The sequence below is a fragment of the Chlorocebus sabaeus genome, chromosome 15 (genome assembly GCF_047675955.1).
Source record: "Chlorocebus sabaeus isolate Y175 chromosome 15, mChlSab1.0.hap1, whole genome shotgun sequence".
In the NCBI taxonomy this organism is placed as follows: Eukaryota; Metazoa; Chordata; class Mammalia; order Primates; family Cercopithecidae; genus Chlorocebus; species Chlorocebus sabaeus.
In genome coordinates, this window is record NC_132918.1 from 88,302,636 (window position 1) to 88,325,955 (window position 23,320).

At 39.7% G+C, this 23,320-nt stretch overlaps 1 protein-coding gene and 1 long non-coding RNA gene across 2 annotated transcripts in view; one reads left to right on the plus strand and one right to left on the minus strand.

Moving 5' to 3' along the window:
* LOC103241925 (uncharacterized) overlaps positions 1–13,456 on the plus strand; it is a 32,631-nt gene extending 19,175 nt beyond the window's left edge. The window contains exons 2-3 of the long non-coding RNA XR_500633.3: positions 8,572–8,703; positions 11,804–13,456. This is a non-coding gene — a long non-coding RNA (uncharacterized lncRNA). The remainder of the gene's footprint in view (positions 1–8,571; positions 8,704–11,803) is intronic.
* Positions 1–23,320, minus strand: part of ATP13A5 (ATPase 13A5) — a 116,311-nt gene that overhangs the window by 60,930 nt on the left and 32,061 nt on the right. The window contains exons 7-12 of the mRNA XM_008009546.3: positions 21,447–21,581; positions 15,377–15,449; positions 14,332–14,460; positions 8,545–8,715; positions 7,392–7,549; positions 4,697–4,885 (exon numbers count right to left, since the gene is read on the minus strand). Of these exons, the coding sequence (XP_008007737.3) occupies positions 4,697–4,885; positions 7,392–7,549; positions 8,545–8,715; positions 14,332–14,460; positions 15,377–15,449; positions 21,447–21,581 (855 nt within the window). The remainder of the gene's footprint in view (positions 1–4,696; positions 4,886–7,391; positions 7,550–8,544; positions 8,716–14,331; positions 14,461–15,376; positions 15,450–21,446; positions 21,582–23,320) is intronic.

Genomic DNA, 23,320 nt, shown 5'->3' on the forward strand with positions numbered 1-23,320 from the left:
TTTATGAGGCCAGCATCATTCTGATACCAAAGCCTGGCAGAGACACAACAAAAAAAGAGATTTTCAGACAAATATCCCTGATGAACATTGATGCAAAAATCCTCAATGAAATACTGGCAAACCGAATCCAGAAGCACAGCAAAAAGCTTATCCACCATGATCAAGTGGGCTTCATTCCTGGGATGCAAGGCTGGTTAACGTATGCAAATCAATAAACATAATCCATCATATAAACAGAACCAATGACAAAAACCACATGATTATCTCAATAGATGCAGAAAAGGCCTTTGACAAAATTCAACAGCCCTTCTTGCTAAAAAATCTCAATAAATTAGGTATTGATGGGACGTATCTCAAAATAATAAGAGCTATTTATGACAAACCCACAGCCAATATCATACTGAATGGGCAAAAACTGGAAGCATTCCCTTTGAAAACTGACACAAGACAGGGATGCCCTCTCTCTCCACTCCTATTCAACATAGTGTTGGAAGTTCTGGCCAGGGAAATCAGGCAGGAGAAAGAAATAAAGGGTATTCAATTAGGAAAAGAGGAAGTCAAATTGTCTCTGTTTGCGGATGACATGATTGTATATTTGGAAAACCCCATCATCTTAGCCCAAAATCTCCTTAAGCTGATAAGCAACTTCAGCAAAGTCTCGGGATACAAAAGCAATGTGCAAAAATCACAAGCATTCTTATACACAAATAACAGACAAACAGAGAGCCAAATCATGAGTGAACTCCCATTCACAATTGCTTCAAAGAGAACAAAATATCTAGGAATCCAATTTACAAGGGATATGAAGGACCTCTTCAAGGAGAACTACAAACCACCACTCAACGAAATAAAAGAGGACACAAACAAATGGAAGAACACTCCATTATCATGGATAGGAAGAATCAATATCATGAAAATGGCCATACTGCCGAAGATAATTTATAGATTCAGTGCCATCCCCATCAAGCTACCAATGACTTTCTTCACAGAATTGGAAAAAAACTACTTTAAAGTTTATATGGAACCAAAAAAGTGCCCACAGTGCCAAGACAATCCTAAGTCAAAAGAACAAAGCTGGAGGCATCACGCTACCTGACTTCAAACTATACTACAAGGCTACAGTAACCAAAACAGCATGGTACCGCTTCCAAAACAGAGATATACACCCATGGAACAGAACAGAGCCCTCAGAAATAATACCACACATCTACAACCATCTGATATTTGACAAACCTGACAAAAACAACAAATGGGGAAAGGATTTCCTATTTAATAAATAGTTCTGGGAAAACTGGCTAGCCATATGTAGAAAGCTGAAACTGGATCCCTTCCTTATACCTTATACAAAAATTAATTCAAAATGAATTAAAGACTTAAATGTTAGACATAAAACCATAAAAACCCTAGAAGAAAACCTAGGCAGTACCATTCAGGACATAGGCATGGGCAAGCACTTCATGTCTAAAACACCAAAAGCAATGGCAACAAAAGCCAAAATTGACAAGTGGGATCTAATTAAACTAAAGAGCTTCTGCACAGCAAAAGAAACTACCATCAGAGTGAACAGGCAACCTACAGAATGGGAGAAAATTTTTGCAATCTACTTATCTGACAAAGGGCTAATATCCAGAATCTACAAATAACTCAAACAAACTTACAAGAAGAAAAAAAAAACCCCCATCAAAAAGTGGGCAAAGGATATGGACAGACACTTCTCACAAGAAGACATTTATGCAGCCGACAGACACATGAAAAAATGTACATCACTGGCTATCAGAGAAATGCAAATCAAAACGACAATGAGATACCATCTCATACCAGTTAGAATGGCGATCATTAAAAAGTCAGGAAACAACAGGTGCTGGAAAGGATGTGGAGAAATAGGAACACTTTTACACTGTTGGTGGGATTGTAAACTAGTTCAACCATTGTGGAAGGCAGTGTGGCGATTCCTCAAGGATCTAGAACTAGGAATACCATTTGACCCAGCTATTCCATTACTGGGTATATACCCAAAGTATTATAAATCATGCTGCTATAAAGACACATGCACATGTGTGTTTATTGTGGCACTATTCACAATAGTAAAGACTTGGAACCAACCCAAATGTCCATCAATGATAGACTGGATTAAGAAAATGCAGCACATATACACCATGGAATACTATGTAGCCATAAAAAAGGATGTGTTCATGTCCTTTGTAAGGATATGGATGAATCTGGAAACCATCATTCTCAGCAAACTATCGCAAGGACAGAAAACCAAACACCACATGTTCTCACTCATAGGTGGAAATTGAACAGTGAGATCACTTGGACACAGGAAGGGGAACATCACACACTGGGGCCTGTCGTGGGGTGGGGGAAGGGGGGAGGGATAGCATTAGGAGATATACCTAATGTAAATGATGAGCTAATGGGTGCAGCACACCAACATGGCACATGTATACATATGTAACAAACCTGCACGTTGTGCACATGTACCCTAGAACTTAAAGTATAATAATAATAAAAAGTCACACAGAGACAGGCTGGACGCGGTGGTTCATGCCTGTAATTCCAGCACTTTGGGAGGCCAAGGCACATGGATCATGAGGTCAAGAGATCGAGACCATCCTGGCCAACATGGTGAAACCCCATCTCTACTAAAAATACAAAAATTAGCTGGGCATCGTGGCAGGCGCCTGTAGTCCCAGCTACTCGGGAGACTGAGGCAGGAGAATCACTTGAACCCAGGAGGCGGAGGTTGTAGTGAGCCGAGATTGTGCCACTGCACTCCAGCCTGGCAACAGAGCAAGACTCCCTCTCACCAAAAAAAAAAAAAAAAAAAAAAAAAAGTCACATGAAGACTTAGTACCAAATTCTGGGTTAGATTTCTCATTTTGCCAAATTTCAATCGAGCTTTTTGCACTGTCACATGTGATCGTGCCCTGCAGCGTTTGACCAAGGACACCTAAAAGCAGCCTCACAGACAGCCTGGCAGGTGAGGATACGAGGATGTGGAGGGAGAGGTTTTATACAGGAAATAAAATGAACAGCCTCTGGAAAAATGAATTTTAGAAACAGATGAATATGTAATGAACATATTTCATAAGTCTCCCTCTTGTACTCTAGACACCAGTGAGGCTCATGAGGAAGTAACAGGAATCCCTATTAGAGAACTTCCAAGGGAGTGTTATTTGGCCCTGAATCTAAAATGAAGTAAACCTTGTTGGTTCTTGACTGGTGGTGATCGAGAACTTTCTTTGCTAAACAAAATACAAACAGAAAGAGAACTGACATAACCTAAGAGATATACCCCTTTCACCTGGGGACCAAGCCTGGTCGAGTCTACTCATTGGAGTCACTCCCAATGGCCTCTACTCTCCATTCTTGTCCTCTTTGTCTGGGACAAGCAATGATCTCTTCTGTTGTTCCCAGATGGCCTCTTTCTTCATTCTCATCTCCCTTCCATCCCATCTCACCAGTTGCCCCTGGTGGGATAGAAAATACCTATAGAAATGTCACCAGTCTTCTTAAAAAACAAAGGCTCCTATTCTACTTCAAGACAAGGACCTACTCCTTAGCGTGGCGTATGAGACCCTTAACAATTGCCCTCATCCCAGCTTCATTCTCTACCTACTAGCCCATATTCTAGCCACACCCCACAGTCCTCAGCTCCCCACATGCAGTGGGCCCCTCGTACCCCTGTGCTTGTCAGCTGCTCAGCTCTGAGCCTGGGGATTATTCTGTCTAACCACCAAGGCTGCAGCTCAAACGTGGCCTCCAACTGTGGCAGGTAACTGTGCCCCATGCTTTCCTCAGACCTCTAACACACATCTCACAGCATGATCGCCGTCTACACTCCCATTTTCCTGCTTTCTCAGCTAGACTAGAAGCTTCTCAAGGGCTAGGAATGACTCATTATGGGACTTTCTACCAGCACTGTACACAGCAGTGGCTCTCTGTCAAAAAATGGCAAAAACCCTAATAAATTATTCAAATGCACATGAACTGAAGACAAGAGGGACTCAGCCAGGCCCACTGCTTTACAGCAGTTAAACTGGCCTGTCCAAGCTGAGGGCAGGATCCGAACAGCAGGCAGCTAATGCTGAAGTCCTCCAGGTTCCCCATAGGAGACTCATGTCATGGGGGTATCGGGACCTGCGTGCTAACCGCGGTCTTCCCCACGTGGCATATGCTCCCCTCCTCTGCCACCTTTCCAGGTCCCTAAGCACAGAGACAACCTCGCCTGGAGTCACAAGCCCTGGAGGAGCAAAGAGGCAGGACAGGGTCACTGTTTCCTTCCTTCCTTTCCTTAAAAGCAGCAGAGGAGAGAGGAAACATTCACTTCCCTTCTGGACAAAACATTCCAGGAAACAGAAACGTTCCTCATATGTTTTTGCCTGAAAAAGTCAGTCAGTCTAAGGAGTGACTATAGTAAGAGATGGTTTTAAAAAACCACAAACCAGGTACACAAATTAAGTTTCACAAAGAAAAAAAATCATAATGTGATGGCTAAGCTGATAACTTTTTAAGAGTTAGCAGAGCAGGCTCCTAGAATGTGATCTTGCACCAGCTCACTCTGTGACCTTCTCTGGCCTCAACGTTCCCATCTGTAAAATGGAAACACTGGACTAGACATTTTCTGAGGTTCTTCACAGCTCCACCGTGCCTTGAAATCATTAACGTTAAACCTGGGAAGTCTGGATCATACTTTGTCAAAGCACACGAGGTTTATTTGCCCACACATGTTGATTCTCTGTGGGGAGATACAGAAGATTTTCTTTTTCTTCAGTCTCTTCTGAGCATACACGTTGCCTATGGTCAGGGCAGCCGGCAGCACTGGAGGGACAGTCGTGGTGAGGAGGATCAGGGCCATGGTCGCAGTATCTTTTGGAGGGACCTGGGAGAGGAGAGGCATTTTCATACAGGAGAGCACAGCACAGGAGACTGGCACCCTTCCTAGCACCCTGCTCCTACAACACCGTGCGAGCTCGAGAGACATGCTCTGAATCTGAACAGTGAGTTGGCTCTCCTGGTGAGGCTGAGGATTCTCTTGGCTGTGCCAAAGGGACGAGCACATTGTCTCCTACTGCAGAGCAAAGGAGACCTTTGATCCCGACTCCCAGTCCACCATCCCCTGTCCTGGCTCTATTTCCCTCTACTTAGCATTCCCTCTGCCCAAGCCTGACTGTTGGCTTATGAATCTCTCTGCCCCACTAGCCTACAAACTCCTTGGGTGGAGCAGCGATGGCTTATTCATCTTTGAATCTACCTTATCGATCTCCAGATCCAGAGCCTAGCATGAGATTTAGCACAGAGGCGGTGCTCAGTACATAGATTGAATGGATGGCAGTATAATTAAAAACTAGGACCAAGATCCTGCCAAGATCTCAGCATATATTATTAACTACGGAGAAGCCAATATAAAATTAGCTTGCTCTCACTGGATACTAATTCTGGAGCAGGAACTGTATTAGGCTACATATATTATTTAGTTGCTCTCTATAACAACCTTATGACGTAAATGCTATTATTTTCTCCATCTGTCAGGTAAGGAAACTGAGGTTTTAACAATTAAATAATTTTCCTAAGGCCACATACTAGGTAAATGACAAAAATCTGAATCCTATTCTGTCTGACTCCAGGGTACAAACCCATGACCAACGTGTTTTATTATCAAGTCAATTTTGTGAACTCAGGATCCCTGGCTGGTGATATGGTTTGGCTGTGTTCCGACCCAAACCTCATCTTGAATTGTAGCTCCCTTCATTCCCACCTGTCGTGAGAGGGACCCAGTGGGAGGTAACTGAATCATGGGGGCGGTTTCCCCTGTAATGAGCTTGTGATTCTGAATAAGTCTCATGAAATCTGACGGTTTATAAATGGGAGTTCCCCTGCACAAGCTCTCTTGCCTGCCACCATGGACGACATGTTCTGCTTCTCCTTTGCCTTCCAACCATGACTGTGAGACCTCCCCAGCCATGTGGAACTCTGAGTCCATTAAACCTCTTTATAAATTACCCAGTCTCAGGTGTGTCTTTATTAGCAGCGTGAAAATAGACTAATACGGCAGGTCTGCAGAGGAGGCTCACACAGTTAAGGTCGGGGATAAGGTCAAATCACAAGGTTGATTGATTGTTTCGTTTTCTTCACATGCTCTAGATATTAATGATTCTACCCTCTAGAACCTTACCTATGTTTTTGTTCAATTAACCATCATTTTAGCCATAAATACTTTTTTAATTATTGGAAACATGGGATTCAAGTTCAGTAGTAATGTCTGCTGGGGACATCTTTTGCCCAATATCAATTTATCACAACATTCATTACTCCCTCCTTTTCCCAACCACAGACACAGAAGAGTTTTGACCCAAGGACTCAGCCTTGTCTAACCCTGAACCAGTGCAGATAGAGGCAGCCAACAGAGCCACACGCTCTGACCCATAAGAAGGTGGGGTCTGGGATTTTTAGTCTTGTTGCCTCAGTGTGTATCGGATGTTAAGCTCTTCCCAGGAAACCTCATTCTTAAATACTGCCAGGGCTTCCATGAGGTTTTTTCCTGCTTTTCTGCCCAGTGCTCCAGCTCCCCAGATTAAATTGGCATACTCCCTCAAATTCCAGCCCCAGTGACCTTGACATTCTGCCTAGCTCTTCATAGGCCCCATCGTGGGCCTCTCTTGACCCAGAAATGCTCCCTGGGAGCGATTTCAGATTGAAATAACTACTCAGCAGTTAAGTTTTGGCGTGAACATTGCCCTGAAATTCTTGTAACTATGTCTTTGCCCACCAATATTCACTTCCCATCTCTCTCTCTCTCTCTCTCTCTCTCACACACACACACACACACACGCATTGATGCCACCAATTTGGACATTGTAATTAAGCCACTCACACAGTTTTTCACCTGTTTGGATGTTTTATTCACAATTTTCTCTTCCTCCCCACCAGCTCACACTATTATGATCCCAGACTTTCTTATATAGAGACTGCGTGGTTCACAGCAACATCAGACTCTCAGGACCAGAAAGGACCTCAGAGGTCTTTAGTGACAATCGTTCCCTCCCTAGCCACCAAGCTATGATGAGGGGCATCCAAATGAAACCTAACACCCTGTAGCTTAAAGGGAGGTAGGTATCTCATGCGGTACCAGCTCCGTAAAAGTGGAAATTTCATTTCATTTCAGACCCTAACCGGAACACATGAGAAACCCACTGATTGCGTAGTGTTTTAGGTATTACCTAAACACTGGGGCCAAACTAGGCAAAATCTGCTATCTAAGAAGCTCTTTTGGACAGTAATGATTCATAGAATGATAGGATCAAGATGTAACCTAATCCAGCCCTCTGAGTTAGGTCAAGCTCTTTGCAGAAGCTATACTATTGAAAAGCCTTACCCCTAGTACTTACTCCATGGTACGCATATACCCCTAGGGCATAGAAAAAACCCATGACACCAAGGCAGGCCAGGAACACCATGAACTTGAAGGCATCGCTGTATAGTTTGAAGTTCAGAGGCCGGGGGTACAGGATGGATCTCACTAAGTCCCCTTTGGCTGTATTGTAACCTACATAAAGATAGTCATAGATCAAGTAAGGCTGCTTGATGGGTACTTGGTCTCCTAAAAATGGCTTTACTGTCTTTGAGGAAAAGTTTCCTCTAACCTGTTATCTAATCATTTTACAAGTATTCAGGTGGTTTTCATGATTTGTAACCATGAGCTTCCATGTAGGCCACAGGCTGAGCGATGCCCTAGTATCTAGTGCCTGCTAACTAGTTTGAACATTTTTAAAAACTTGATATTTTTAATTTTAAAAAATCAGCTAGAACAACTACTCATAAACCAAACTAAAGCATACAGGTATCGCAGTGTAAAGTGTATTTGCATCAGGTGGCAGAAACACAGGTCAGAGGTTAGAACAGAGAGCTGGGACCAGGTCACAGGAGGCCTTCATTGTGTCATGTCATGTAAAAGACTGGGACTCAGGAAGCGTTTGCAGAATCATCCAGATTTGGTGCCACATTTGGTATGGGAAACGAGAGGAGTTAGAGATGGTATTAAGAGACCAGCACGATGGTGATGATATTAACAGAGAAAGTCAATACAGGAGGATGAATACTTTCAGATTCATTTAATTTGTCTCTAGGGCACCCAGGTGGAGTTCTTTACTAGTGAGTTTGACCTATGGCCTAGCAAGCAACTCTGTGAAAGGAAAAAAATCCTCAGTCATAATGGCTGAAATTGTTTTTTGGTCATCACTCAGAGGAGGTGTCAAGGGAGACAGAAGCAGCATGTGGTCGCAAGCAAAAAGAAGAGCATAGTTTTACCTTTGACAAATTTTACTTCACCTACACATACCCTTCATTACATAGAAGGATTTTAACAATAAACCATTTAATTAAAAATAGTGACACTTTACAATAATAAGGGTCAGTTTAGAAAAAAGCATGTTGCTACCTACCAGAATGTGGCAAACTCCATAATCCTAAACTAAATTTCCCTAATCCAACTCTCCCCATATTCAAGCATGAATTAAGCATACGAAAGTGAAATCCACTAACCTGTTTGCAAAACGACTGCTCTTACAGGCCCCTGCCCAGAGGGCTTGACCTGGATAACTTCTGTTCCACAGAAGAGGACGTGTTTCCGATAATCCTCCAAACTGTGACATTTCCAAGGCATGGTGTTCTCCATCTGGGGCAACGGTGTCTTTGTAACAGGTATACTTTCTCCTAAAGAGGATTGTATTTTGTTGAATCTATGAAAGCTCAGGTAGTTAGTTAGAACTGGTGCATACCGGTTTCAAGAAATGATACAAACTACAACTAATCAGGTCTTAATGCCCATCCCATGAGTCAGATGACTGTTCATAGAGATGCTGGTGGTACAAGCAATGGTAGACTTGATTTTATTGCAAATATTTAGATTAGATCTGCCTACTATCCGATACCTGGCCTGCATGGTTTGTTGTCACAATTTTAAAGGCAGCTTCTTTTAGCTGAATTAATACTTAATCATTCTCCCAAGAATTCATTCAGCCCAGCACTACTTTAGGCAATGAAGGAGCTTTCCAGCACGTGAACAGTAATCACTGTTTGCTTTGCATTCACTCATTTCTTCATTTCTTCATTTGTTCAGTCATTCATTCAACTATTTTTAGGTGCTTATTCTGTTTCAGGAACTGTGCTAGGTGCTAGGAATAATGATGAACAACAAGAGAGACAGAAATCTTGCCCTCATAAGCTCATGGAGCAAGGTGAGAAAATAGTAGTTATTCCACATCATTTTCAGATGGAGCCCATCCAAGCCCCACTTTTATTATCCCATTCTTTTGCTCAAAATCCTTAGGCTTTTCCATTGCCACTACTGAAGAAAGCCCAAACTGTCCTGCTAAATTGTCAAAGCCTACCACGATTCAAACATCATTGCCTGTCATTCCCCTGCACAAACTCCAGCTCAACTAGGCCACTTGCATTTCCTTTCATTGACCCCCATTCTTTGCAGGTAGCAATTTTTTTTTTCCTTTCCCTGGTGGCTATAAGACAGAATATTTAAGGTACAAAGAAATGAGCTCAGTGTTCAAAAAGGATACATGTCAGAGACAAAATAAAGATGTTCATAATACTTTTTGGCTCCCAGATTTAATATTAGAATGAATTTAAAATTCCATCAGTCTTTTACTAAATGTTCAATTAGCAAGATAACTTGTCATATTTCTAATTTGGAAATAGTATTATATCAATCATAGTTACATAAATTTAGGTCTTGTCTCTCTTTCTAGGTAATAACTGGGAACAAGAACTTTGACAGATATAAATTGGTATACTCTTTGTTTTCCTAGTGATATGTAATAGGTTCAAAATACATAGTTTTTTCAAATGCACAAATTAAATAAAAACACCCAAGTTTGTCTATGATTGGTTTTTCAAAATTCATTTTCTGCCATGATGTATTTTTTACACGCTAAGGTGCAAAAAGCTATAAAATTGTTACTAGCAATCTTGAATATTTTTCAAAAAATTATTTTAGCCAAGTATTGTTCCCTATACCATTTTCTTTAAAACAATTATGATATTCATCCATTGTGTAGATTTATCGATTGTATTCTAAATGGCTTCATAGAAGGGTTAGAATGTTTTGACCAATCTCCAAATTATGGTATATTATTTTGAAAGCAGCCTTTGTAACAGGCAAATACTTACAGATCATTTCCTTTTTTTGGCTTTTGAATCACAGAATATTAATCCACAATATATACTTAGGCTAACATCAGTAAACCGTTTTCTACACACAAAACCAGTGAAACTGGAGGCAGTCACGTATTGATCAATCAGAAATGGAAGTCATTTGCAGATAATTTGCTCCAGAGACAACAGTCAGATGATTTTACAGAAAGATGGTTTTCAAGTCTCTTTTATGCTATTGGCATGTTAATAAGAAGTCTCATGTTTTGGCCTTTCTGGGGAGCCCAAGAAAGGATGATTCATCTACAAAAGATGTGGGGTGCAAGGCAGCCAAAGAGAGTTTTAGAGGGAAGAACTATCATCGCTCATCATCAACTGTACAGTTGGCTCCCTGCGCTGTCAAGTGGAGGTTCTCTCCCTTGTCCACAAGGATCAAGATGCCTCCACATGGTGACAGTGTTTGAAATTCCAAGTCCTTTTAATTTATAGCTCTAGAACCATTAGACTGTAAATGTTTTGAGACCAGAGACCATTTCTCATTTAACTTGTTGACACCAATATGCAACACAGTGCTTGGCACATGGTAGGCATTTCTGAGCTTTTATTGAATAAATGGATGAAAAAATAAGTAAAAGAAAAGGGAGAAGGAGGATGATAAAAAGAGAAGAAGAAAGGATCAAAGGAAGAGAGAAAAAGATTGGACCTTAACTGATGATAAGCTTGTGTGACAGAATATCAACGTGAGATCATCACATAGGGAAATCCCTGCATGTCCAACTCAGGTCACTGCACACCTCCCCCACATACATCTCAAATCAATCAGCAACTTAATGAAGAGAAGAAGAGTGAAGGGGATTGTGTCAGAGTGCATGCCACCCCTCTTCGCCATAATTATCCCTAAGAGAATGAGGAAACACTGATTACAAGCATAGGTTCTGGGGACAAAACGCCTGTATTTAAGGCATTAAATTTATTTATTAAGACAATAGATATCTTCTATTTTCTTCATATAACTTATAACTGTTGAAAATTCCGTGTCATTTGTATACTTTCATGTTTTCTGTCTCTGTCACTAGAATATCAGCTCCATGAGGGCAGAAATCTTATCTGCCTTGTTCACCTCTATGTCACCTGTAGAGTTCCTGCTCCATAGTCGGGGCTAATAAATTTCTGTAGAATGAGCGAATTCACAAACAAATCCAAATCTTAGCTGTGCCACTTTTAAGCTGTGTGACCTTAGGTAAATTACTTACCCTTTCTGGGCCTCAGATTTGCCCATTCTAATAGAGTTGCCGATTGAATGAAATAGTATATGTAAAATGTTAGCACAATGCCTAATACACATGAGAGCTAAGGAAAAAAGCTATAGTGCTAAGAGATAATTTCTAAATATTAATCAACACCCCTCCCAATGAGATTCCCTGTTGTCTCCAGAGTCTTCCTATTTGAGAGGAGCTAGATTTTGAAGGTGATCATTGTTTCAGGAAAGATGGCAGAAGAAAAGGACGGGGAAGTTGATCACTGGCTTTTGAGTTTTTTAAGTCCTTCATGAGTTTGATCATGGATTGTAGAGACTACCTGAGATTAAGAACAAAGTTCTTCTGCTCACCACACCTTTCCTCTACTGCATTTCTAGCTAAACCAAAGTCCTTGTACTGGGAGTTGGAAGATAATCCAAAGGGACTCAGACGTTGTGTGTCCCTGAGAGAAGAGGCGTGCACCACAGTAGAACATGGGAACATGCAATAAGGTTATGGAAACAGCGTAAACGGCACCAGGATCTGCCTCCCTGTCCAGGTAAATAGGCCTCAGACAGCTCAGAGTGGAGTGGGAGCAGCAGGAAGAAGAGCTGCCCTCAATCGGACCCCTCTCCCTGATGTCTTGCACATCTTAGGACAGTCAGACAAGGGTGAGGAAGACCACCTAACTGATGGGGACAACTGTCTGACTCATATTAGATATTCACACTGGACACTTTTAAGGATGGCAAAATTTGGAGCCAACATAAAAATTAAGTGTAGTTATAAAATAAAGGTAAACTTCTTGCACAGCTGAATTTATGACAATAGCATAAGGCTAAGGAGACCAGGAGGGGAAGATCTTACCAAAAAGGGAGTACTATTGATGGGAATACCAAGTAGAGAGAAAAAGGTGATGAGGCAGGAAGGTGAAGCAGCTTCATCCAGCTTAGAATTATCTTTCTCATGCCTACGGTCCTTTACATTTGGGAGCAAATACCACCTCCAATTCTGATCCTTCCACTTGCTAGCTGAATATCTCTGGTCTTTTTACCTCACTCTCCTCATTTGTGGTATCCTAACAGCTCCTAGTCTAATTTGTTTTATGTCATGATGAAGTGAGACATAAAAGTTATTTATAAAATGTAAGTTGCTATAGAGATGCTAGGAATGATATTTTTATTCTTACATAAATAAAGACTTCTATCTATGCAAAGGACCATTTCGTACATAGGGAAGAAATACCTGAGTCATATTTGTGGACAAATTCCCTAGGAATACATTTTCAGTTTCAGGAATCTTACCTTAATCTTCTGATTGTTTAATCAAGATCCTTTCCACAAATATGTACATGAGTGGGAGGATCTATGTAGGCTGTGCAGTAAAGTATTTAGACCATACTGGGATTTAGATCTTTCTGAATAAGTTAACAAAAAAGAAATAATGTATTTTTGCTTCATGTGTCTGTCTCTGAAACTGGACTCTATCAGTACTTAAGTTACACAGATATTAGTGCTGATGACTTCATTTTTCCAAAAAGGGAAACTAGAAGAAGCCACTTCTCATTTAAGGCCATTTTGGGTCCATTTTGCACATTTGTTGAAAGGCAGCGTTGTTTGTCATTTCTACTTCTCTGGAACTCTCTGAGTTTTCCTGGGAATCGAGGCAAGTTCTGTACACCCCTGACAGTGAAAGCAGAGAGGGCAGCCCAAGGGCAATGAGACTTTCTGTGTTTCCTCCCCATGTTTGCTCACTGCCACACACTCTGTTACCAATGAGAGAAGCCATTCTTCATTGTCAGGCTGCTGGGAGGCGTGAGGCAGCGGCTGTGTTGGAGTGAGGAGGACAGTTTTCCTTGGGCTTGAGGTTTATAGGTTGGATACTATGGCAACATTCTGGGTAAAAGATATGATCAGTATGCAAATCCTCATCACTATCATTATAGGACGCATTTCAACACATTAAAGGAGTATTTTGTAATTATTCTGAACATATTGATGTTTACTACATTTTCTTATCTCAATTTTGAGTTAAGCAGACCAATTTTAATGTAAAAGCTGCTTGTGTTGAACAATTTAGGGATAGATAATGAACTCTTACTACATTTAAGTCATGTTAAAACATTTTCCCTATCTTTATACCATTTGGAAATGGAAAAACTGAACAGTCTGTAAGCGTGAAAGACAAATAGTTTGTGTTTTTGTGTTGCTGTATAGTCTCTTCTCTCATTACAATGTGTTGTGTATTTTAATTTTTTGCCTAAAGAATATTTTATAAGTAGTGTCTTACTAATTACACAAATTCAAGTAGACTTAACAAAGTACAGATGAGAACTAGGACTGCCTGAACTATAACTAGAAGATGAGTTTCTGCTCAGTAAGATCAACAGGAATATAAATCTAAAGAACAGAAATGTGAGATTGTCTTTGCCCGAAGGTTCAACTCAGACTCCTTTCCAGTGAAACCCTGGCCTCAGTAGTTTTCTATCTATAGAGTGCAGGGTTGGATAAAACCTCTATGCCCTTCCAACTGTGGGAGTCATGGTTTTCAAGGTTGTGTCTCTTTTGTACATGTGTATAAACCATTCTCACATTTATGAAGAGATTGTGTTTCAAACTGTGTAGTGCTCTCATCCTCTTCTGAACCCAAAGCACCCTATTCACCCCACTCATTGGTCAATTAATCACATGTCATAGTAAACATTTGTGTTCATTTCACATTTACTGTGACTTAATTCTTATATTGTTAAACATTTCCTGTTTGTGTATATCGCGTGTGTGTGTCCCCATATAAATGCAAAAGCTGGCTATGTCTCCCTCATCTATCTCTGAATATCTTAGCAAGGGTCTGGTATAAGGTAGGTAAGGATATGTTGATCTGATTCGATATCAGACAGAGAAGAGGAAGCTCCATGACAACTGCCTACCTGTAAGCATGCCTTCATTCACCACGCAGCTTCCATCAATCAAAACAGCATCACACGGCAATGAAAGTTTTCCTGGAAGAATAAGAATGTCTCCGGGAACCAAGAGACGGGATTCCAGCTCCTCCAAACCTACATCAAAGCAAAGTCTCCATGAATAGCTGACCTTTTCCTGTTTTTACTTAAGAATGAAAGCAACTAAGAATCCTTATCGACCTGTTGGCCAAGAGCTACCCTACCTGTTCAACTGTTGAAGCCCCTTTTTAGTCCATTGAAAATTCCAAAAGAATCAGGATTAGGAAATTGGTTCCTGGGACTCAGAAAAGGATTCGCTAAGCAGTAAGATCCCATCTTGATCCTAGTACCCGGTATGCTTTGCCCACAGCAGATACACAAGGACACTGGGCAAAGCAGAAGTGCAACTTCCTGCTGTTTGCTCTCATCTGGGTTTCTGATTCCTGTGGTACATTTGGTCTTCTTGGATTGAGGCCTTATGTAAATTGCCCAAATAACTTCTGCTGTCCCAGGGTGCAGCTCCTCACTCCTTACAAAAAGCTACGGCCACGCCACCTCTGGCTAGCTCACAGCAGATGCCAAGTGTCCAGACAGCTATCTAAAAGCCCCATTCAGGCCTAGGTTCCAGATGGCAGTTCAAATTGTGTGATGCAGGGTCTGTTTGGGATAGTTAGATTGGGAAACAAAGGAACCTTAAGAAGGTTTACCCAGTGTTATTCAAATGAGTGACATATGAAGGGGAGAGGGAAATTGAAGGAACCCAGACATTGGGTAAGAATGACTGAATAAGGGCTTGGGTGAGGATAAGGCAAGCAAGACGTCTAGTGTACAAAATTTAATGAGGCACTTGTTCTCAGGGCCCTGCAGCTGTGGGGTCAGCACTGGCATGATCTTGCCTCGTTAAATTTTCTATCTTAGAGGACTTCTTTGCCTCACCTCGTCCCAGTTCTGGGTTCAGTCAGAAAAGACTTTTTCTCTCTTGACTAATAATTAAGGACAAATGAGACCAATTCCCCCCTAACATGTCACTTACCTTTGTCTTTTACAATGATTGTAACCTGGACTTTGTTGTGGTCCTCCACGAGGTTATGCAGCTTAACTGATTGCTACCAAGTAAAAGTTAACATTTAAATATTAGATAGTTCATATTCTGAAAACCACATGTTCTCAACACAGTATATACCAGGCCAGATGTCACAGCTAAAGTGACTCTGGGCAAAGGACTCAACTTCTTTTGATGCTTCAGCTTCCCTGCTCCAACCCCTACCTCATCTGACCTGCTACGTGCAGCAGCAAATATGCTCATTAGTTTAATGCTATCTCACTCCCCAAAAAAAATAATGCACAGCCACTGCCTCAAGGACCTAAGCCAAGGAACCTGTTAAAAGAAACTTTACGCAAATTAAACAGGAGTTTAATTGAGGAAGAAAAAAAAAGTAATTCATAAATCAGGCAGCCGCCAGAACCACAGCAGATTCAGAGAGACTCCAGGGATGCCTGATGCTCAGAATAAATTTGTAGAACAAAGAAGGGGAATGACTACAGAAATCAGAAGTGAGGTACAGAAACAACTGGACTGGTTACAGGTTGGCGTTTGCCTCATTTGAGCACTCAGCAGTATATGAATGGTGGAAGTATGGCTGCTGTAGGAGTCGCTGAAGATTGGCCAAGACTCAGGTATTGTTACAGACGCATACTCGTAAGTCAGGTTTTCAATCTTGTCTAACTATTACGTTAGGTTAAGGTTGGCCCACAAGGAGTCAAATACAGAAGTACGGAGTCCTTCTCAGGCCATATTTAGTTCACTTTAACAAACCAAAGCTACATTTCTTGAAGATGCACAATCAGAATGATGAAGAATGAGACTGCGAGCAGGTTACTTCCCTCTCTATGCCTCTGTCTCCCTGTCTGTAAAACAACAAAGCTAAATGTTCTCTGTAAGTGGCTTTCTGCTTGAAAGTGTCTGTGAATGTGTAGGTTGTGTTTTGATTGCATGTGGGACAGCCACCCTCTCCTTTATGAACTGTGGATTTTCATACTGGTTAAGTCAGCAGATGGCAGTTATGCTGTTCAGTTGTGAATCTTGTGCTATTGCTTATGAGTTATTTAGCCTGTTTAACTCCTTTTTGCTCATCAGAAAGGGGAGATTATAACAGAATATAACAGGGTTAAGTTTGAAGTGACTTTATTCTTATAGAGCCCTCTGGGTAGTACTCAATACTATGCTAAGAGCTCATGAATGTTAGTGATTCATAAGAAACTTGTTGGAAAAACAGTTGTGAGAGCACGTTAACTGGAAAGACTTGCTTGAGATAGTTTATTGAGTTAGGACTCTGTGAAAAGTGGAGAAAATGGAAGGAGCCTGGAGAAGTGGAGAAAGCATCTTATAGGATAACACAGGGGACAGAAAGGCAGAGGTGAGAGATGATTTCATCCATACAGTTCCCCAGACTGACTCCTGGGGCAACATCAGAGAGAGAAAGTTCCGTGCTGGGCCGGCCCTGGAAGGTACTGCCTCTTCCTGTTTGGATGTCGGCGGCTTGGATGCCTCGAACTAGAAGCGAGTTTGAACACTGTCAGCAATTCTTAATTCACTTTAGCCTAATTCACATATAAAACTTTTTTTCTTTTAGCTGTTACATTGTTTTGACCTGTTCTGTTGGTGATATTTACTGTTATAAATGTCACTAGGCTAAGACAAGCATTACACGTAATTATACAACTTTCCCCTTGAGAAAACATAATGAACCCAGTGTTAATATTTATATGGAAAAATGTATGATATACTTCAGTTTTGCATGAAAAGTTAAACTTTGGTAATCTGGACCGATTGAGTGGAAGAAGCGATAGTACTGTTTGGTGCACATTCATTGCTCTAAGGTGACTTCCTGAGGCTTAACGGTTGGGGCATGCATTTTAATGATGCGTAATAGTGGGAAGTCAGCTGTGGTTCTGTGGGCAAAGAACACTGGAGTCAGTCAGGATTTCTGAGTTGTAGGTCAGGCATACCCCCTAACCAGTCGGGTAACGTGTGTATATAAGAAATTGTGCCTTAGAATGTAGTCTTTTTCTCTGTAAGCAGACAACATTGAATTAGATCACTTTCAAGTTATACCTTCAAGCTCTAAAATGATATGACATTGATTTATTTTGCATGTCAGAGATTTATTTAAAACCTGCAAGGCAACATAGAAGAAATATACATGGTATATGAAATGGCTCAAATCTTTATTATTTTTAAATAGTTTAAAACATTAAGCAGTTATTATGTGCCAGGCATTGTTGTAGGCACTTGAACAACAGTATTTTTTTAATTCTCAAAATAATTCTGTGATGAAAATGTTATCTCCAACATACATGTAAAAGCCAAAAAAATGGGGTAGAAAATACTAAAGTAATTTTCTCACCATCATTTACTTACTAAGTAAATCAAACCTAGGTTCATCTGACTCTAAAGCCTTTTCTGTTGATGAATATGCTCTTCTAGTGCTTAAAAACAGCATTTTTTCCTTTAAGAAGATAAAATCCTTCTTCTAAATTTTTTTTTTTTTTTTTTTTTTTTTTTTTTGCGTTGCAAACTCATTTAGATAATGCCATGATAAATTCAGCTTAGTATGAGAGGATGATAATCAACACATTTGGAAGTAGTGAAGTATGAGTTAACAATACTTGACTGTAATTCCCAAAACTCATTATGCTGTAGAGCTGGGCTGGTTTATTAGACTTAGCATTCTCTGTAACCTGTCATGCTTCTGTGCCTCTGCTCAAGCTAGTCCCTAGAATGTCCACTCCAGTTCTCTACCAGCAAACTTTCTAATCCTTCACGTAAAGGCCTACTCAAATGTCACCTCCACTCCGCAAGTCCCTACAATCCTCAGGAAGAATTCATTGTTCTGCTCTCTCCACCTGTGTGAGTGTACTGATCACATTCCATTACAGCTCACCGCTGTCTTGTCAGGCCTCCCTCGTGAGTCAGGCAGTAGAGAGAAGAAAGGCACCGTGTATATTCTGCATCTGTGGATTCCTCTAGAGCCTATCCCATAGTAGGTCCTTATCAAATATGTATTTATTAGAACCAAATTATTCTACTTCTCCCAACAACACTGGAGTGGGATAATGTTAGCCTCCTCTTTGAGTTAATGTACTCGGAAAATCTACAAACACGGGTTTCTATGGCAACCAACTAGCTAGGAGAAGGCAAACGCTGCAGTGCTTGCCATGACTGCAAAGCTCGTTGCCTGATTTTCATTAGGCCCCCTTTAGTTTCTTCTGTCCCTGTTCAGCAGTACCAGGATCAGTTTCTGAGATGAATTTGCATATTGTTATTATTCAGCATCTGTTGCTGTGTGTCCTTGTGTTTGCTGTGGCTGGATTCCCTCTAGAGATGAGTAATGAGGGTATTAACTCAGGTGCCTCTTGAGCTTGGCTCTGTCAGAACTGAAGGCAAAGCACTGTGGGCCAGATACTCCCAATGCTATTTCTAGCAGCCACCCGTGGAGCTCAGCAATACAGTATGCACATACAGTTCAATGTACATACAGTTGAGTACCAAGGTTTGCACTCATGCCTGCGTCAAACTTGTTAGAAAGGGACTGAAGCAGGAGGGTTTCTTGGCTTAGGAAAGGTAAGCTTTCTTTGTGTAGCATAATTTGGGGCCACGATGGATGCAGAAAAACATCTTATTCTACTCCTGCAAACACTTGCTCTCTTACAATTTTCCAAAGCCTGTGTTCGTTTACCTAAGTCTTTAATTCAGCGAAATAATGAACTTCAGTGTAGCTCAATAGAATGATATGGAGACAGCAATAGATGCTCCTTCTTTCAATCCTGCCAAAGCCCTTCCCCAAATCCTACTGCTGCAGGGGAATTCATGAGTCACTTTGAGATTGTGCTCAGTGGGACAGTGTGTAGTACTTGACTTGGAATCAGAAAACCTGGGGCTAAGGCCTATGGCCACTGTTACTGGGTGAGTGTGAACAAGTCCCTTCACCTCCTGGATTATCCCTGTCCCTCCCTTTCAGGTAGCAGGAGGCTATAAAAATCATGTGTGTTTTATTTCCTAATTTGCCATGTCCCATACAAATACATACATTATGAATATGGGTGCCTACTGTAAACTGTAAAGTGCTAAACAGATGTTGATGAATGAGGACTTGTGATTTAAATTGCAAATATACAGTTTCAGGAAACTGGTTCATTTTGTGGAGTGTTACAAGGTGCTTTACAGGTTGGGTTAGGTACCCTTTTATTAATAAATACTGGCTGCTAATGTGATTAGTGTTTGTCCTTAATTCCTTTTCTGTTTTTTAAAGAAATCCTTTGCAATACTGCCACCAAGTCTAAAGTTCCCGTATTAGCCACTGTTTTGAACAAAGGAATGTAGAGATTTTGTTAAGATGCGGAACCTGAAAGTTTAAATTCCAGGAAGGATTTTTAAATAAGCAAATTACAAGTAGTAGAAAACAGGTATTACCTAACTTTGGAAGGGGAGATCTTATAAGCAAAACAATAAACCATAAAGGAAAAGAAATATATTTGACTCTACGTAAATTTTCATCGATAGCTAAAGTCAAAGTCTAGAAAAATAGACTAAAAAGTAAAACTTTTTCACATATATGATGAATATAAAGAGGCCCTTAATATAAAATGAAAATGCAAAACACTATTAGACAAAAAAAGCGTCTAGTCTCACCAGCAATCAGGAAAATGTACATTAAAACATCAATGAGACCTAGTTTTTAAATACGTTAAATTTAAAAAAATTTAAATATCAATATAACTCCAGAAACTGATGAATCCGGGGAAAATAAATACTCTTGTATGTTTCTGATTTTAAAAAATTATTTCATTTGTGGAAAATAATATAGCAGCATCTATTAAAATTCAAAATATACATATGCCTTGATTCAGAAATCTGGCTTTTGGTTGCTATGCTAAAAAAAATGCAAACACTAATATGTAAGAACATCCCCATACTGTAGTAGTAACTTTTAATTCAACATTATTTGTGGTGGCAACAGATTGAGGGGAAATTACTTTCAACAAGTAACAGAACAGTGAAATAAATTATGATTATCATGAAATAGTATAGTATTATTTTAAAAACATGAATTATAATTATTTATTTACTTGAATTGCCATTATATATAAAGTAAAAAATGAAAGTTCCAGATTAATACGCATAGTAAGATCCTATTTTAATTTTAAAAATAAAGACATAAATCTCCATATAAGCTGGTATATATATGTATGTGCACTTTATAGAGTGAAATGAGTGAAAAATATGATGATGGCATTAATAAATAAATACATATATCTGGAATCTTGGTGTTTGAATTTATTCTTCAGTGGGTTCCCTTATAATAATCATTGTTAAGCTTTTAGAATGCATAACAATCATTAGTTATAAAACTTTTAGAAATGAAGATTCCAACCCTGGATATTTTGATTTAATAAGTCAGAAGCTCAAAAATGTCAGGGAATTCTCTTACAGAAACACTGTCTTATTGAGTATAGAATCAAACCTAATTTTTTCTACAACCCATCCCCTAACTCCCACACAGGAATTTCTGTATTTCTTTTGGATTTCCTTAAAGATATATTCAAATATCAAATGAAGACATAGGCATTTATAAAAGACTTCCAAGAGGGAGACTAAAATTTTTCAAAGACAATTAAATAGGAAACCTATAGAACAAATACAATATTTAAGTCCAGGGAAATATATGGAAATGTTCTAAGGGGCATAATATCTTGATTAATGCACACAGTTGAGATGCTACCCCTTCATTCTCCTAAAACTATGACTGGCATCTTTCATCCATCACAGCATTGTTTCCCACCATACTCAAATACAGCCTTAGAGTTCTTCTAAACAAAGCATTCAATGAAGGCTTCAGATGGTAATCAGAGTTTGCAAAGACATTTAATTCTCCCTGGTAGTCCCAAAGTCCTCCTTCTGTGATCCCACATTTGGTAAGCCCTCACTTTTTGTTTTATGACTTATGGTTGACAAAGCACTGCTGGCTCTCAGTAGAAACACCATGGGCTTTACTTCTTTAGCTAGAAGCTAAATAGAATCCAGCTGTGATTTCAGGGCTTACCTGTCGCAGATCATACACACTTAAGACAATGGAGATAACTGTCAAAATGATGATCGCCACAGAGTATTCTATGTAACCTTGAGACAGCCACAAAGTTAGGGTGAAGGCTTGGAACACATAGAATGGATTTAAAACCTGTGGGTACAAAAATGGCATTGGGTCACTTGCATGAACCTTAGTAGTAATCAAGAAGATGTCATTTCATTATCTAATTTTTTCTCATTTTTTTACAACATGCACAAACCTCTAATATTTAAGAATTCACTTAGATCTCTATTGATTTGGGTTGAGAAAATGTCAGACACATAGAATGTGATATGGTGGAAGCAAAATTATTTTATGCATTCAGAGCCATGCCCACAAATTGATCATTCTTACTCATTTTGAATTTCAAAAATATTTTACCAATAACAAAATTTAACAATTCACCTTCTTAAACAGATTTACTCATAATAGGGGAGGTACGTGATTCAGTCTCTTTTAAAAATGTACTTCCATTTGGAACAGTTTAATTGCAGTTTTATTTTTCATATAATCACATGCTGCAGATTTAGTCAAGTTGTGTAATGAAAATGAAAGATTCTACTTTTCTTTTCGGGTCATTTAAAAATAGCATCTTTCATGTCACAGGTCTTAGCAAGGTCACATGAGAGTCAGTCAAGTTCTTCTCTTGAACAAGGAGGAAGGCTGGAGAGAAATGTCTCCCCAAAGGCTGCAGGACAAATCACGAGCAGAAAGTATGACCAACCTGAAAGCTGGTCAGTCATACATGTATATTTTTGGTCTCGTGAGAATACCTTCAACGTTTCTTGTTCCCTCAATTTTTCCCATTTGGGTCCTGCTAACTCATGCTAATAATGAGAGCAGAGAGGGCAAACCTGAGAAGCCAGAGAAAAGTCACAGGATATACGTGCAGAAAGTGGATTAAAGAGCCTGTCAGAGCAAAGCAAGGATTATTTTTCTGAGAAACTGTTATTTCTAATCATTATGAATTGGAAGAAATATTGGTTAAAACCAGCGCTAATCTCCCTTACCTCTGTTTTCTATAATTTCCTTACATACTAAATACAATTCTAATTTAGTCTTAAAAGTGAACTGACACATGGTAAATAAGTTAGTACGTTGTATCATAAGGGTTGGATATATTTTGTCCATTAAAAAAGATTTTGTTCCTTAATATTTCTTATTATTTCAATCCCCACTGCTTTACTTACAAATTACAGCTTTTTTGTTTGCTTATTATAAAATGCTTTAATTGTAGGTTATGTACAAATGATAATATGACCTTGAAGTTAAACAAATCCATTAGAAAACTGGTGAAATACTTGTTACAGAAGAAACAGCAGTATCCTAATTAATTCAGTTCTCTATTTAATATTCTTTTTAAACCAAATATAAAGAAATAGTTGTACTTGTTTTTTTCTTTCTACTAAAGGGCTAGTAAATAAGTGCCAGAAAATACTAGCACTCCTTTCAAAATAGAACACATTGACCCCTGGAGAATATTTGGCAATTTGAAAAGGTACTTGAAGTTTAAAAAGCTGCCTACTTTCTGATAGTTAGGGAAGCTATGCATATGTCGAGGCAGGATGTATATGGGAAATCTTTGTATGTTCCACCAAATTTTGCTGTGAACTGAAAACTAGTCTAAAAAATAAAGCTATAAAAAGCAACCTGTTTTCTGCTCCAGACACAGAATAATGGTAAATAATTTTTTAATATTAAAAAGATATGTCCATGCTCCAAAAAAAAATGGCCATCTTTATGGGTTAGAAATAGACTGGAAACATGCAGCATTGAGTGGGGACTCACATCATCAGATTCATGGGTTCCAGACAAAGACTAGACAGCAAAATCTAGGAGCTCCTTTCTCA